Source organism: Gossypium arboreum, chromosome 5, assembly GCF_025698485.1.
Source record: "Gossypium arboreum isolate Shixiya-1 chromosome 5, ASM2569848v2, whole genome shotgun sequence".
Lineage (NCBI taxonomy): Eukaryota > Viridiplantae > Streptophyta > Magnoliopsida > Malvales > Malvaceae > Gossypium > Gossypium arboreum.
This window is the reverse complement of record NC_069074.1, coordinates 7,076,747-7,093,773: the sequence shown is the minus strand read 5'-3', so window position 1 is coordinate 7,093,773 and position 17,027 is coordinate 7,076,747. Positions and strand designations below refer to the sequence as shown.

General features: G+C 34.8%; 3 protein-coding genes and 1 pseudogene across 4 annotated transcripts; 2 read left to right on the top strand and 2 right to left on the bottom strand.

Annotated features, from left to right (window-relative positions):
- Positions 1–388: 388 nt before the first annotated feature.
- Positions 389–2,973, top strand: LOC108452332 (scarecrow-like protein 33). The gene has a single exon (XM_017750106.2). It carries the CDS (start codon positions 851–853, stop codon positions 2,813–2,815), a length of 1,965 nt encoding a protein of 654 aa, XP_017605595.1. The 5' UTR covers positions 389–850; the 3' UTR covers positions 2,816–2,973.
- A 1,023-nt stretch (positions 2,974–3,996) lies between these two features.
- Positions 3,997–5,747, top strand: LOC128293205 (scarecrow-like protein 11; annotated as a pseudogene).
- A 2,817-nt stretch (positions 5,748–8,564) lies between these two features.
- On the bottom strand, positions 8,565–10,477 carry LOC108451845 (uncharacterized). Its single transcript, XM_017749534.2, has 5 exons — positions 10,260–10,477; positions 9,881–9,969; positions 9,390–9,471; positions 9,224–9,288; positions 8,565–8,924 (listed from the first exon to the last, which is right to left on the bottom strand). The coding sequence occupies exons 1-5, from the start codon at positions 10,299–10,301 to the stop codon at positions 8,681–8,683; spliced, it is 522 nt and encodes a 173-aa protein (XP_017605023.1). The 5' UTR covers positions 10,302–10,477; the 3' UTR covers positions 8,565–8,680.
- Positions 10,478–11,897: 1,420 nt separating this feature from the next.
- Positions 11,898–17,012, bottom strand: LOC108453315 (ATP-dependent zinc metalloprotease FTSH 10, mitochondrial-like). 2 transcript variants are annotated; one of them, XM_017751341.2, is made up of 8 exons: positions 16,605–17,012; positions 16,263–16,500; positions 15,829–15,900; positions 15,239–15,369; positions 14,281–14,760; positions 13,344–14,111; positions 12,754–12,981; positions 11,898–12,546 (listed from the first exon to the last, which is right to left on the bottom strand). In XM_017751341.2, the coding sequence occupies exons 1-8, from the start codon at positions 16,653–16,655 to the stop codon at positions 12,064–12,066; spliced, it is 2,451 nt and encodes an 816-aa protein (XP_017606830.1). In that variant the 5' UTR covers positions 16,656–17,012; the 3' UTR covers positions 11,898–12,063. The 2 variants fall into 2 exon arrangements, with proteins under 2 accessions (XP_017606830.1, XP_052884296.1); XM_053028336.1 differs by having other exon boundaries at positions 16,263–16,497; positions 16,605–16,962.
- Between the last annotated feature and the right edge of the window lie 15 nt (positions 17,013–17,027).

Below are 17,027 nucleotides of genomic sequence, written 5' to 3'. Positions count from 1 at the left end.
TTATAAGAATAACAGACGGCTTTGCACTCTTGTTGTTGTTGTGAAAGAAAATCTTTATAAAAATTTAAGTTAATTCTTTTAAAAATTCATATCTCTGTAGTTGAAATTCTATTATAATTTTATTTTATTAAAAAGCACGAAAACGGAAAAAAATACTTTTATATCAATATTTGTTATTTTGTAAAAGTAATAATTTTAATAATTTTTAAATTGAATTTACATTTAATTAATTAGTCACATTAATTCAATAATGATTTAATATAAGTATAAATTATGTATTAATATTTATTATTCTATAAAAATTTAGTATCTTAATGATTTTTAAATTAAATTGATATAGGATTAATGAGTGACATTTACTCTATAAAAAATAAATCATAAAAACAAGAGGTGAGTGAAGGGGGGTCAAATAAGCCTGTCTCCAATGAAATCAATTTTTCTCCTTTGACTCCGGTGACACAAAAAAATTTGTCTCAAAACGCGGAGTAGGAGGCGGCTGCTGTTGTGCCACAAACTGTAGTTTCCTCGAAGCTTCTTTTCCAAAGCTTATCAAGTTGAGCTTTATAAGTGGAGTGCATCTTCAGTTTCGTTTCTTCAAACTACGAAAATTATATAGCTTCTTTACTTAGCTCTTTGACTACTTCCCCCCAAGTTTTACTTCACTTCAATTCTTAGCCTTGTTAGCTTCTTGAATCAACATTCATCTCTCTCGTCATTTTTGTTTTCACCCTCAAGATTCTTGGCAACCAACAAGATCAGGTAGGTCGGGTTTTAGTATTTTTCCTTCTTTTCATTCAATCCGATTTCAGTCGGATCGTTTTGAATCAGATAAGTTAATTTCTAGCTTTAGATGGACACACTATTCCAAGATTTTCCTCGGTTCAACTTTGATAATGGGTCAGAGCCAACGTATACAAATCACAACCTAGTTAATGGGTTTAAAGAGGGTAGTCCAGAGTCTCCTGATGGTTATGCTTCATCATCAGGCAGCTGTGTCCAAGGACATCCGCTTGATAATATCCCTTTCGCCAATGAGATGCTCAAGTACATAAATGAGATGCTAATGGAAGAAGACCTGCAGGAAAAGTCGTGCATGTTGCAGGATTGTTTAGCTCTCCAAGCTGCTGAAAAATCCTTCTATGAAGTCCTTGGCCACCAATATCCACTTTCACTCCACCCCATCTCTCCATTCCCAGACGATAATCTCGCTCAAACCAGTGACAGCTATAATATTACTGGCACCAACTCGGTTAAATTGAGTAGTGGGATGTATGGTTCTCTTGAAAGAACCTCTTTATCTGAGCCTTTTACTGAGTCCCCTCACAGTGGTGACAAGGTGCTTTTGCCTCCACAAAGCAGCCTATCATCGCCTTGTGTTCCTGATGGAAGGTATAAATCACCATTAAGTTCAAAGGGAAGGAAAAATTATCAGCGTGAGGATGGTGATTATTTGGAAGAAGGTAGGATAAGCAAGCAATCTGCAACTTCACTTGAAGATTCAGAACAGTCAGACATATTCGACGAGGTGCTGCTTTGCAAAGGTGAAAATGAGGTCTCTCCAAAGTTTTCTCTTAACGGGAACTCCCCGAAGAATGGGCAGCTGAAAGGGTCTATCAATGGCGGAACAGGGTCACGCAGGAAGAAAAGCAGTAAAAGAAGTGAAGTGGTGGATTTGTGGAGTCTCCTAATTCAATGTGCACAATCTGTAGCCATTAATGACCAAAGAACTGCCAATGAGCTGCTGAAACAGATAAGTCAACACTCTTCTGATTCTGGAGATGGAACCCAAAGATTGGCACATTACTTTGGTAATGCACTTAAAACGCGTTTGGCTGGCAAGGGAGCACCATCGTATTTACATCTGGGAAGCAACAAGACTTCCGCTGCTGATGTCTTAAAAGCTTACGGCGTCTATGTTTTAGCTTGCCCTTTTAAGAAAATGTCGAATTTTTGCGCCAATAAAAAGATAATGGAAGTTGCAGAAATGGCAACCACGCTCCACATCGTTGATTTCGGCATTTGCTATGGGTTCCAATGGCCTTGCCTTATCCAGCGTCTCTCAGCAAGGGCCGGTGGACCTCCCAAGCTTCGTATTACAGGTATTGAGTTCCCCCAACCAGGTTTTCGACCTGCAGAAAGGGTGGAAGAGACGGGCCGTCGCTTGAAAAGGTATTGTGAGAGATTCAATGTCCCGTTTGAGTACAACGTGATAGCAAAGAAATGGGAAACCATCCAACTTGAAGAACTAAAGATTAATTACGACGAAGTGGTTGTTGTTAACTGCATGTATCGGCTAAAGAACCTTCCGGATGATACAATGGCGCCGACCAGTGCGAGGGACACTGTTCTGAAACTGATCAAAAGCATTAACCCAGCGATATTCATCCACGGGGTTGCAAATGGGACATATAATGCTCCCTTCTTCGTCACTAGGTTCCGAGAAGCCCTCTTCCATTTCTCTGCTCAGTTCGATATATTTGAAGCTAATGTTTGTAGGGAAGATGCAGAAAGGATGATGTATGAGAAGGAAGTGCTTGGAAGGGACGTTATGAATGTGGTTGCATGCGAGGGTAGTGAGAGGGTTGAAAGACCGGAGACGTATAAGCAATGGCAAGCGAAGACTCTGAGGGCAGGGTTCAAGCAGGCGCCATTGGAACAAGAGCTCATGAAGAAGGTGAGGAGTATGGTCCAATGTAATTATCATAGGGATTTTGCTGTAGACGTAGATGGCCGGTGGATGCTACAGGGATGGAAAGGGAGAGTTATTTATGCCCTTTCTTTTTGGAAACCAGTTAAGAATGACCCGTATCTGTGATGAGGAGTAAAAGTTAAGGCCGTTAAACTGGCAAATCATAGCCGTAATAAGGGTCATCTGATATGAAGACTCGCTTGTTGTATAAATTTAGTCACCTATCTGTTTGGTAATGTTTGTAAAATATCAACTCTAAGAAGGGTCGTTGCATGTGGCTTAAAGCTCGTTTCGCATCAAGCATGTAGATAGCAAACAATCCTAAGCTTTTCTGTCTTTTCCTTTTCCCATGTTTGTAGGTAACCGATAGTGAAACTAGACAATGAAATTTGGAGTTTTGACAATCTTTTTTGTGATCATTATTCATAATTATATTGTAACACTCTTAACTCGAATCAAATCGATTGGAATACGATTACGAAGTATTATCGAATTTACAAATCAAACAACGAGAAAATGCAAATATTTCATATCACATAGCATTTATGTTAAAACCAATCAAAATCATAAATATTGTCTCTTACACGAGCCCTTAAGGCCCTAATTATACATTATAAACAAATTGGGACTAAATCGAAAATTTAAAAAAAAATTCAGAAATATTTAAAATTTTCAACACTGCAAGGGTCACACATCCATGTCTTAGGCCGTGTAGACATTCAAAATAGGAACAAACGGCCGTGTCCCAACTTGTGTAACTCGCTGACTTGTGCCACACGGCCAAGCCACACGCTCGTGTGCCAGGCCGTGCAAATATACTGACTTGCACTTTTTAAAAGATATAAGGGACACATGATCGTGTCACCTGGCCGTGTGTCACACACGGTTGAGACACACGCCCGTGTGGACGAAAATAAGCCTTTTTACAAGTCATATTTCTCACCCAATTTGTGCAACCTACAATTAACATTATGCATATCAATAAGCCATAATTAGGCAACTAGGACAAGCCAAAATAAGTGGCTAATCTCAACAAATTACATACAGGCCACCATTAAACAAAATACTAATACATGACATTATAACCAAAATTAAAACATCCAAGTACCGATAGAACGATGGATAGTGTGATATAACTCGACAAGCTTCCAACTCAATGGAGATTCCGATAATCTAAAAGTATAGGAAAACAACTACGTAACCAATGAATGCTTAGTAAGCTCGTATAAACTTTAATCATATCAATCCATTTCAAATATGAAATTTATACATATCAAGAACAATCCAATATCGATACCACAAGATACATGAAGCTCTATTCAACAACTCACAAGGTGAAAAATCCAGAACATCACTTATACATATCATCTCTAGCATAGTAGGATTTTAAATAACTTTAAACCTTACCACTCTTTTATGAGCTTAAGCATATTTTCATTTGAACACTTACCATTTCAATACAACTTATAACTAAACATATTACTATTCAACCAAAGACTTGGCATTTGTCTAAGTATCAAACAACAACAGCTTGTTTCTTCATATACATATATCATGGACCATTTCAATATATTTGTATTAGTTTGTATCAAACTCATATCTTCTGTAATATTAACCGTTGAACTATTTAAAATATCGTTAGATAACTTTCAAATTCATTAAATAAATCACTTTACCAAGGATTTTTCAAATCGAAGAGTGACTTACGGATAAAAGTACATCGTTAACAAAAGCTCATAAATGGAGATGGAACCCAAAGATTGGCACATTACTTTGGTAATGCACTTAAAACGCGTTTGGCTGGCAAGGAGCACCATCGTATTTACATCTGGGAAGCAACAAGACTTCCGCTGCTGATGTCTTAAAAGCTTACGGCGTCTATGTTTTAGCTTGCCCTTTTAAGAAAATGTCGAATTTTGCGCCAATAAAAGATAATGGAAGTTGCAGAAATGGCAACCACGCTCCACATCGTTGATTTCGGCATTTGCTATGGGTTCCAATGGCCTTGCCTTATCCAGCGTCTCTCAGCAAGGGCCGGTGGACCTCCCAAGCTTCGTATTACAGGTATTGAGTTCCCCCAACCAGGTTTTCGACCTGCAGAAAGGGTGGAAGAGACGGGCCGTCGCTTGAAAAGGTATTGTGAGAGATTCAATGTCCCGTTTGAGTACAACGTGATAGCAAAGAAATGGGAAACCATCCAACTTGAAGAACTAAAGATTAATTACGACGAAGTGGTTGTTGTTAACTGCATGTATCGGCTAAAGAACCTTCCGGATGATACAATGGCGCCGACCAGTGCGAGGGACACTGTTCTGAAACTGATCAAAAGCATTAACCCAGCGATATTCATCCACGGGGTTGCAAATGGGACATATAATGCTCCCTTCTTCGTCACTAGGTTCCGAGAAGCCCTCTTCCATTTCTCTGCTCAGTTCGATATATTTGAAGCTAATGTTTGTAGGGAAGATGCAGAAAGGATGATGTATGAGAAGGAAGTGCTTGGAAGGGACGTTATGAATGTGGTTGCATGCGAGGGTAGTGAGAGGTTGAAAGACCGGAGACGTATAAGCAATGGCAAGCGAAGACTCTGAGGGCAGGGTTCAAGCAGGCGCCATTGGAACAAGAGCTCATGAAGAAGGTGAGGAGTATGGTCCAATGTAATTATCATAGGGATTTTGCTGTAGACGTAGATGGCCGGTGGATGCTACAGGGATGGAAAGGGAGAGTTATTTATGCCCTTTCTTTTTGGAAACCAGTTAAGAATGACCCGTATCTGTGATGAGGAGTAAAAGTTAAGGCCGTTAAACTGGCAAATCATAGCCGTAATAAGGGTCATCTGATATGAAGACTCGCTTGTTGTATAAATTTAGTCACCTATCTGTTTGGTAATGTTTGTAAAATATCAACTCTAAGAAGGGTCGTTGCATGTGGCTTAAAGCTCGTTTCGCATCAAGCATGTAGATAGCAAACAATCCTAAGCTTTTCTGTCTTTTCCTTTTTCCCATGTTTGTAGGTAACCGATAGTGAAACTAGACAATGAAATTTGGAGTTTTGACAATCTTTTTTTTGTGATCATTATTCATAATTATATTGTAACACTCTTAACTCGAATCCGTCGATTGGAATACGATTACGAAGTATTATCAGAATTTACAAATCAAACAGCCAGAAAATGCAAATATTTCATATCACATAGCATTTATGTTAAAAACCAATCAAAATCATAAATATTGTCTCTTACACGAGCCCTTAAGGCCCTAATTATACATTATAAACAAATTGGGACTAAATCGAAAATTTAAAAAAAAATTCAGAAATATTTAAAATTTTCAACACTGCAAGGGTCACACATCCATGTCTTAGGCCGTAGACATTCAAAATAGGAACAAACGGTAGTGTCCCAACTTGTGTAACTCATTGACTTGTGCACACTGCCAAGCCACACGCCAGTGTGCCGGTAGTGCAAATATCTTGACTTGCACTTTTTAAAAGATATAAGGGACACATGATCGTGTCACCTGGCCGTGTGTCACACACGGTTGAGACACACGCCCGTGTGGACGAAAATAAGCCTTTTTACAAGTCATATTTCTCACCCAATTTGTGCAACCTACAATTAACATTATGCATATCAATAAGCCATAATTAGGCAACTAGGACAAGCCAAAATAAGTGGCTAATCTCAACAAATTACATACAGGCCACCATTAAACAAAATACTAATACATGACATTATAACCAAAATTAAAACATCCAAGTACCGATAGAACTGATGGATAGTGTGATATAACTCCGACAAGCTTCCAACTCAATGGAGATTCCGATAATCTAAAAGTATAGGAAAACAACTACGTAACCAATGAATGCTTAGTAAGCTCGTATAAACTTTAATCATATCAATCCATTTCAAATATGAAATTTATACATATCAAGAACAATCCAATATCGATACCACAAGATACATGAAGCTCTATTCAACAACTCACAAGGTGAAAAAATCCAGAACATCACTTATACATATCATCTCTAGCATAGTAGGATTTTAAATAACTTTAAACCTTACCACTCTTTTATGAGCTTAAGCATATTTTCATTTGAACACTTACCATTTCAATACAACTTATAACTAAACATATTACTATTCAACCAGCAGCTTGGCATTTGTCTAAGTATCAAACAACAACAGTTGTTTCTTCATATACATATATCATGGACCATTTCAATATATTTGTATTAGTTTGTATCAAACTCATATCTTCTCGTAACAGAATATTAACCGTTGAACTATTTAAAATATCGTTAGATAACTTTCAAATTCATTAAATAAATCACTTTACCAAGGATTTTTCAAATCGAAGAGTGACTTACGGATAAAAGTACATCGTTAACAAAAGCTCATAAGAGCTGGTCCTCCCAAATACACCAACAGAAGCTCGAAAGCTGAACAGAAAGTAAAACACGAGAGTTCACAAAAAATGTTGAATCTTGGCTTACTTGGGTAAATGCGTTGTCTCCTTCCAATACCATGATACACCAAATTACGAATGTACTCAAATCCCATGTTCAATCCAAACCGAGTATTAAATTTGAGAATATGTTTTCAACAATAATTCAATTCCAACAACAGAACATAAATATATAATACCAATCACCAATTAACATTTACTCTAATCAAACTTTTACAGAATACATTTCATACGAACTTACCTGGTTAAATTGCAGAAATATCAAGATTTAGGGACATTTTGATAATTTTATATTTTCCTCGATTTTCCACTTGACATTGATATAAATTAATAATTTCATTCCATATATTAATTTAGACAATAAAACAATTAATTTTATGCAATTTGGTCATTTTTGTAAAATTATCCTTAAAGTTTTACTTTTATTCAATTTAGTCTCTAAACCCAAAACATGAAAATTAATCATTTTTAATACAAAACCAAGCTAGCCAAATGTTCATGATATTCAAAACATCCCATTTATGCAATAATTTCACAACAAACCCTTGTATTTTTAATCTTTTCACAATTTAATCCAAAATTAATATTTAACAAAATCACTGTATAAAATCATCATACAACATAATCAAAGCTTTAAATTCATGTTATTCATGAAAACATCTAATATTTATTAATGGGAACTTCCAAAATTTTTAATAAAATAAAAACTAGGGTAATGTTTAGTTTGACCTAATTGTAACAATCTCAAAACATAAAAATTATAAGAAAAGGGTAAGAATTGAACTCACATGAAGAAAAAGTTGAAGAAACCAGCTTAAGCTCTCTTCTATATCTGTTTTGAACGAAAAATTGAAGAAGAAAATGTTTAGAAACTTTCTAATTTCAAATTTGTTTTATTTTAATTTCACCAAAATTACAATTTTACCATTAAATGGCTTTATTTTTTATTTTTGACTTATGCCGCCTCTTCCATTAAATTTAGTTACATTTATTACTTAGGTCCTCCCTTATTTATTAATTGATTATCAAAACATTAAAATTTTTAAAAAACTTTAATATCATCTTAATGAAACTCCGTAAATATTTATAAATACCTCATTTTCTAAAACTACTTGACTTAATAAATTATTATAAAATACAAATTACTAATTAAAAAATCTTTTTAAAACCATATTTAACTTACGTGCCGAATTTGGTGGCCTCAAACCACTATTTCCGACACCACTGAAAATTAAAGTTGTTACATAAATATACTTCATCAATGTTTAATGTTTTGAAGAAAATTATAGCATTCATAAGATTGCAACCTGCAGGCAATGCTGGAAGCTTATTAAAGCTGTTTGTCGACTATAAATTGAATAAGCTTAATTTAGTAGGGATGGAGATAAAAATTATCTTCAATAAACAAATTTGAAAGTTAACAAGGCTGAGCTTTAATAATATGAGATAACGTTACACGTTCACGAGAACCCTGAAAAGTAATACTAATGGCCACACTATGTTGAAGACAATTTCTTAATTAAGATCACCTATTAGGCTTTGGTGGCCTGAGAACATTCCAGTCCAGTTTCTCGCGCTTTGACTGCTTTTTGGATGAGGCTTTACCGCTGCTAGGGGTAGATTGAATGCCATAACCATTTTTTGGTGATTTATTTGGATACTCTGGTTCGGAAACCATGACAGATTGTTTTCTCTTAAGGTCTCCATTACCTTCGTGTTTATCAGTGCCAACTTTTGACTGAGTTGCTTCAGATGCAGATCCATTTTCACTGTTTCAATTCAAGGAACCAAATGTCAGATAAAAATTCACATCTTGTGCAAACACATGCACTCAAAGCGAACTAAACCTACATGCCACTAGCATTTCCATCTCAACATGCCCATATTTCTTCTCTACGCTCCTTACCAATATTTGATGTTGGATTTTCATCCAAATTAAAGATCCTTTCCTAGACTTATATAATTACAACACAATCTGCAATATAATTTTCAAAAACTTGGAGGAAATAACAAAACATTTACAGCAGCCCTGGAGAAAAAAAGAAAAACGAAAAAAAAGAAGACCAACCTAGACAAAGTTCTTCCACCAGAGGCATCCGGCCGAGACACATTTGATGCTTCTTCATTCAGTTTCTATCAAGACATAGCGTTCATGTAAGGACATAATCAACAAGAGACCAGCAAAGTGAAAAGTCGTTAGAGAAATTATCAGTTCAGATGACCTATACACTCACATCAATAGAAGGATTGAAACTTCGAAATGACATCCGCCCAACAGTTGCTCCAGGACGAGGATCCCCTTCTATAATTACCACACTGAAAGTTTGCAAATATAAATTGTAGTTGAAACAAATTGAAACTAGGAAAAGCTCATAAGCGAGCAGATGCAACAAGTAATTACATCCTCGCAAATCAATTTTACAAAGATCCCTCTTTCTTTATATTCTGGACACTAGAAATTTTGTCCTACACAAAAATATAATTATCAAGGATCTAGTCCAATGATTGGCATTGCAAGAATCTTTTAACTCCCAGGAAATAAACATAGATGGACTCTTTGTTTTCTCTCTCACAGTATAAGTTCATGGAACAAACGAAGTATACGCTATATGCGATCATACAATCGTATTGGATGCAATCTGAACAATCGCTTAAAAAAGAATAATGTTTAAAATAATTTACAGATTTAAGATAATTCATACATAAAGGGTGGAAATTTTAATACCATTTTCTAGTAATAGTACTAATCCCTTCAGGTTTAACCTCTTCTTCCTTTTTCACTTTCTCCTCTCTCTGAGCTGCCCTTTGCATGAACTATTATAGCATGAAGTAGAATATAAAACAGAACTCAAAAAAGTTAAAAGGTTTATTTACTTTTTCCATCTTCAAAAGAATTAAAAAAATATACAAAACCCCTATGAATTAAAACAAGGCCAAGTTCAAATCTCAAATATTTGGAACTCCAGAATCTATATACAACGTCTTTTTTTTGGCAAATTAAGAAGAAAATCAACAAAAAAAACAGATAAATTAAAGCAAAAAACCACCTCAATTATCAAGGGGAAAAATAATACAAAGAATTTTTTTTTCTCTTATATTATTACCTTCAAGCCCCTCAAAGTACTGGATAGCTCTCGCTTCGCCATTTAAGGATCCGAAATTTCCTTCAGTGTCAAATAAGGACCTCGGAATTAAATTTATCTGAATCGCGTAATTTCTCTTTTACGGCAGGAGAAGGGAAAATTCAGTCTACTATTTTGAATGAGGGAAAAAGGAGGAAGAAAAACGAGAATTTAGGGTTAGGGAAACACAATTTCAGTTGGGTTCTGTTTTAATCACAGCTAATTTAGGGCTTTCAATTGCTCATTCTTGGGCTGACGAATTCAAACTTTAGCTCAGCAGCACAAATTGGCCCAATGTAAATGAGCCATTTGCGGATTCAAGGTTTAGAAAGAAGGCCCATCAAATAATCAAAGCATTCTGCAATTTTGGGTACATACTCACCTTATTGTTGTTGTTTTTAAAAAAAATTACTATTAACATCTAAAATGAGCTAAAAATTAATCTTTTGTAAATATAAATGAGTTTGGAAAAAATTTAAGTTTATATTTCAAATGAAACAGACTTGAAAATGTATAAAATATATTAATATTATATTTAAACTCAACATATAAATACTTCTAAAATAGATATAACAAATATAAATCTCATAATTAATGGATGAAAATTTAAAATTAAGTAACCAACAAAAAGTGAAGTGAAATCAACACTTCAAAAATAATGGTTTTCTACACAATTTTCTTACTATGATTACACCGAATTATTTACAATATCCACGAGCTAATTTTCATTTGGTTATATTTTCCCAAAAAGAAAAAGAAGAAAGAAAGAATGGAGTGAATTTATGAAAATGCCAATTTTAAAAAAATTATAAAAATTATAGGATTAAGTTATTTTTTAAAAAATCATGAGATTAAGCTAATTTTACGAATACGCTATCAACTAGAATCATTTTTCTACCATATTTTTTTATGTCACCACTTATAAAATAAAAATTTCAAAACAAATCTTTATATAAACCTCTCAAGTCTCATTTATCTTATTTTCTTAAAATATATGGGATTATGAGCCTACATAAACTCATATCCTACATCACTTAAGAAAAGAAAAAAATGAGACTTGGGGTCTATTTAAAACATGTTTTATAAATTCTATTTTCACAAGAAATGACACCTTAAAAATAAAAATAAAAAGATAATAGAAGTATTTTCATAAAATTGACCTAATCTCTTAATTTTTCTTAGAAATTGCATTTTTAAAAATAAGATAAATCTCAAAATTGTACATGAACTATAATTTAATATGCAATTGTATACATAAACTTTAATTACATACAACTTTATATATAAAATTTTGATTTGATCTAATTCTTGTAAATTATTAACACAACTATAACATCATTTTATGTTTATATATTAAATACATAAATAATTATATTTATCTAATATAAAAATAAATTGATATATTTATTTCTTTAAATGCGTATGATTAAATCAAAATTAAATTTTTAGATATATATTTAAATCATAATTGAGTTTTACATGTATAATTACACCAAATTAATTCATGTATATAATTACAAATTAAATCAAAATTCATGTATAATTTAAAATTTATCCCTTAAAAGTTTTACTTATTAAAACATGTTATATTTCATATTGCATTTTGAAATAAAACTTCAATTCAAGAAACATCTCTGAATTTAACAACTATTGTTGACAACTAAAATAATGTACAAATGATACAATGTTAAAAAGCAGCCAAGACATGTCATTAATAGAGATTCGAGTAAAAAGGTAACAATTTATTAGCCCAAATGTACAAAATCAAAATAACCTGAATGATCCATCAAGTTGGGACAACCTGAGGAACAAGGGGAGGTGCGGAACCATCATCGTCCGCAATCCCACCCTCCGGGGTTTGCATGCTCTTAGTTTCTTCCTCTTCAAAACCTAGCTTAAATCTATCATAGTTGGTAAGTTCGCTTGATTTAAATGGTCGTTCGCCCAAAACTCGAACCAGATCCTCCTGGTGAAGAACTTCCTTTTCAAGCAACAATTCAGCAATCTGGGCTACTTGTTCTTTATGTTCCTCTATAAGTTGTACTGTTTTTTCATACGCCTTTGCTACCCACTCACGCACTTCACCATCAATGATGGCACCCGTTTTATTGCTATAGGGCTTCGACATCTCAAATCCATCTTCTCTCTGAGGAAAAGAGAGGAGACCTACCTTGTCACTAAAGCCATAAACTGCCACCTGGGCATACGTCATCTTAGTCACCTTTTCCAGGTCATTTTGCGCACCTGTTGATATCTTTCCCAACAAAACCTGAATCATGAAAATAAATATTAGTTTAGATGCATGGACATCATAACCGAAATACTTGATTTACGTTTTGAATTCTAGTTTGTACATCAATGTTGGAATATTTAGGTATGACAAAAACCAAAAAGGGAGTATTCAAGTAACTATTTCCCTGAATTCTTGTTTTTATTTGCACCAACCCATGCATGGCATAAGAAAATTTCAAATTACCTGTTCAGCTGCTCGACCACCAAGGGTCATGCACGTCATATCAAAAAGCTGCTCTTTTGTCATGAGAAGGTTTTCATTCGGAACATACTGAGCAAATCCAAGTGCTGCTGTACCACGAGGAACAATTGTGACTTTCAAGAGGGGTTCAGCATGTTCCAAGAACCAGCCAGAAACAGCATGACCTGATTCATGATAAGCAACCGTTTTCCTTTCAAGTTTACTTATTACCTGTTTGAAACCCAAAAGAATCTAGTTATTAGGGTGAAGAAAACAAAATGAGAAGGATATATAAAAAAAATGATGTGAAGTCAATTATCACTCCTCTGGACATAACATGTAATGCAATAATCACCATCTCATACTAATGACCGGTACAAAGGCAATGTTTAACTGAAAGAAGTCGCAGGTTGTACTTCTCACCATTACCAAACAAAAGTGAACATGAAGAATACTTAATTTCAATAACATGAAGACGACTTAATTTCAATATTCTCAAGGATAATAGGTATCATATAGTCATCAAAAGCAAAACAACTACACAAGCACAGAAAAGCAACAATAAAACAATCACATAAACAAGAGATAATTACCCTGTTCTTCTTCTCAAGACCACCAATGATCCTGTCTATAGCGGCCTCAAAATGTTCCATTGTGATCTGTGCCATTTCACACCTTGCAGCAATTAGAGCAGCTTCATTACAAACATTAGCAATGTCGGCTCCGGCAAAGCCAGGGGTGAGAGCTGCAAGTCTTTGAGAGTAATATGATGGCTCGTGATCAAGCTTTATCTTTCTCAAGTAGACCAGAAATATCTGCTCACGGCCTTTAATGTCAGGTTTATCAATTGAAATTTGACGATCAAATCGCCCTGGCCTCAATAGAGCTTTGTCTAAGATATCAGGCCTATTGGTACCAGCAAGGACAACTACTCCTGAAGTGGTTCCAAATCCATCCATTTCTACTAGCAATTGATTAAGCGTACTTTCACGCTCATCATTAGAACCTGAGAAACCTCCACGACCTCTTGCTCGACCAATTGCATCAATCTCATCGATAAATATTATACTAGGAGCACACTGCCTTGCTTCTTGGAACAAATTCCTCACCCTGGATGGTCCAACACCAACAAACATCTCCATGAAATCAGAACCTGATATTGATAGGAAAGGTACACCTGACTCACCGGCAGTTGCTTTTGCTAGGAGAGTCTTTCCCGTACCTGGAGGACCCACCAGCAGAGCACCTTTTGGAATTTTAGCTCCTAGGTCCTCATATTTCTTTGGGTTCTTAAGGAAGTGCACAAATTCCATGATCTCTTGTTTAGCCTCATCGCAGCCAGCAACATCTTTGAAATAGACCTACACATACCAGAAACAGAAACGATAGGAAAATGACTTGGTGATTACCTTCTCATATTCTTGCAACACAAAGGAAAAAGAAGGCCCATAAGTTTAGGTAATAGAGACTGGAAATTTTCATGTTCAGGTTTTCCTTTTTATGCACCTGGATAAGAAACAGAAAACTGACCTTATTCTTGGAATTTTTATCCACCTTGGTTATATGGGCCTTTCCTATGTTGAAAATTCCACGGGCACCCTTACCACCACCTCCACCGACACCCAATCCACCTTGCATTCTCCGGCCCATATACATGAGGGTTCCAAGAAGCAATAAAGTTGGTGCAAACCTCATCAACTCCTGGTACCACATCACATCAGAGGCATATGTCACGGGAACATAATCATGTGGGTCAATCCCTAAAGCTTCTTGGGCTTCTTCCAACTTCTCCTCAAAAGACTCAACACTTCCAATGGTGAAGAAGCATTTGTATTCACCTCCATGTCCTCTGACAGAAGAACCATTAGCAGGACCTTGGATAAGATCATCACTTGTTTGATTGTATGGTGTGTTCCTCACATACACTTTTGCAACTGACTTATTAGAAACAACTATATGGTCAACTAAACCTGGTTCCAGAAACTTGTTCTTGAACTCTTGGAAACTAATCTGCAAGAAAAGAGATGAACTTTGCTTATATCTAGAAACCAAATACACGTGGAAGAAATAACTAAATTCTAAATTGGCAATAGCCAGTGTGATTCAATATACATTTAGGTACATTTAAAATTTTTATCCACCTAATACTCAATTCCAGAATCCAGAACTCAAAACCAAAAATATCAGAGATGGACGTGCTTTAAAATAAGATTTCGATAAACTCAATTCATTAATCACCTGTAAAAGGAGGAAAATTCTTAAATGCAGCCTAAAAGTTACATAGTAAACATCTACTTTCTAGAAATCTCTTAAATGCAGCCAAAATGTGCTTATAAACATACATCCATTCTAGAAATATCTACTCTCTAACTTCAAAATATGAAGAGTCCTAAAGCATTTAAAAGATCACCCCCCACATCAAAGTAAAAATTAACCCACTTAGACATGCAGAAAATCAACAAGATGAAATAATTCGGGTATCGCTTACTTGTTGCTGCTCAACAGTCCAGGGAGACATAGAAAGAAACAATGCAAGTACAAGCAAAGGGGTAACCAAATTTTGAAAAAGCTTCAGGAAAGTTTCCTGAAAATTCCATTGGTCATCTGTCTTCGAATCCTCTGAAATTGTAGAAAAAAAGTTGAAAAATGTTAAAGTTCTATGCAAGCTATCATGCGGGGAATATAAGAGTAGATTCAAAGAACACTTATATACATTAAATAGTAAAAACAAAGGTAGTCACAGTGCTATACTCTGATACACCCTCAACATAGTAAAAGCCTACAGGGCTAAGACAATCATCCGACAAGATATCATTTCAAAATCCTATCTTGTAGCTTCTCACATTGCATGATTGCAAGAGGGAAAGATTGATAGATAAGTCTACCATCACCTATAGCTTTTAAGAAAATGACACCACGCTTCACTTCTCTCAATGCTAACTGTTGCTATCAGATGTCAATGACATTATTTCTCTTTAAGAAAAGAATTTAAAACTAACATCTTCGTGATGTCCTTGCAAATTTATAACATTGAAAAAACTAATTAGAAAAAAAGGGGAAGGGGAATACGTAAATCACCTTTGGAGTCAGGTTTTTGGTCATTTTGCTTTGGAATTTCCTTCTTTTCCTTAGGGTAAAAGTTTTCATAATCTGCAAATAATAAAAGACAATAGCAAAAAGTAAGAACTCCAAGTTCAAGCCAATGCAAATATCAAAATTTTCTAAAGTTATTTTTTCACCAACCCATCAAACTGTTATTATTAAAAAACAAAATAAACATCCCAAATGCTAAAACTCTAAACTTGCTTAACGCTTAAGACTTAAGAACAAGACGTCTCATATCAAAGAAAAATGAAAAATGAAGACTTTATTCCATTTCAATCGCCTCAATTTATCAAGAACTATCAATTTTGCTAATAAAAACTAATAATGGCAGCATTCATCAACACTTACTAACAAATTAATGACCTATAAACTTCGAAATAAATAAAGAAGGGGATATTTTGGCTTACTCTTCTTCTTTGGGGCTTCACTTGAGAAAAAGCGACGAATTCTAGGGTTAGCAAGAACGAAATTCAAATCTGACAAATAAGCCTTTGAAGTAAACTCCTTTCCAGCTCCTATTAAAGCTAGATATCCTCTCAAATACCCTGATTGCCCAATTATTCGATCTACGCTCCCGCTCAAAAGCGGCAAGCTCGGCGACGTTCCACCGGTAATGGCACCTCCTCCGCCACGGTACAACAACTTCTATTTTTTAGAGGGAAAAAAAAAGATAAATAAGCCTTAAAAAATAAAAATTGAACTGAGAAAAAATATATTTAAATTAAAAAAAGAAGAAGAGGAAAACATACTCTTGAATGAGAAGATCGGGGAGCTGATCGGCCAAGCTTAGAAAATATCATAATTCGATGATTTAAGGAAGAAAAAATCAAAGGTAAAATATCAATTAGAAGATTTTTTGGGGAAAAAAAGAGCTTTTTAAGCAAAGAAATAATCCAGTAAACAGCGTTAACGTTTTCTTTTTTTTTTCGTTTTTTCAGGTTTTTGGGTTGGATTTTAAATCGACAAAAAAAGAGGTATTTGCGTGAAATTTTTCTTATTCTTTTGGGAAATGGGAGGAAGATGATAAGTAGGGTGGGGTGTATCAGTACGGGCGCTAGATATTTTTTGGGTTATATTAAAAACGGAATTTATTGGTATGGTCGTGAATTTGTATAAAGATGACCAAATGGGTAGGTTCATTTCTTGCACTTTCTTGGCAAACAAGACACAAG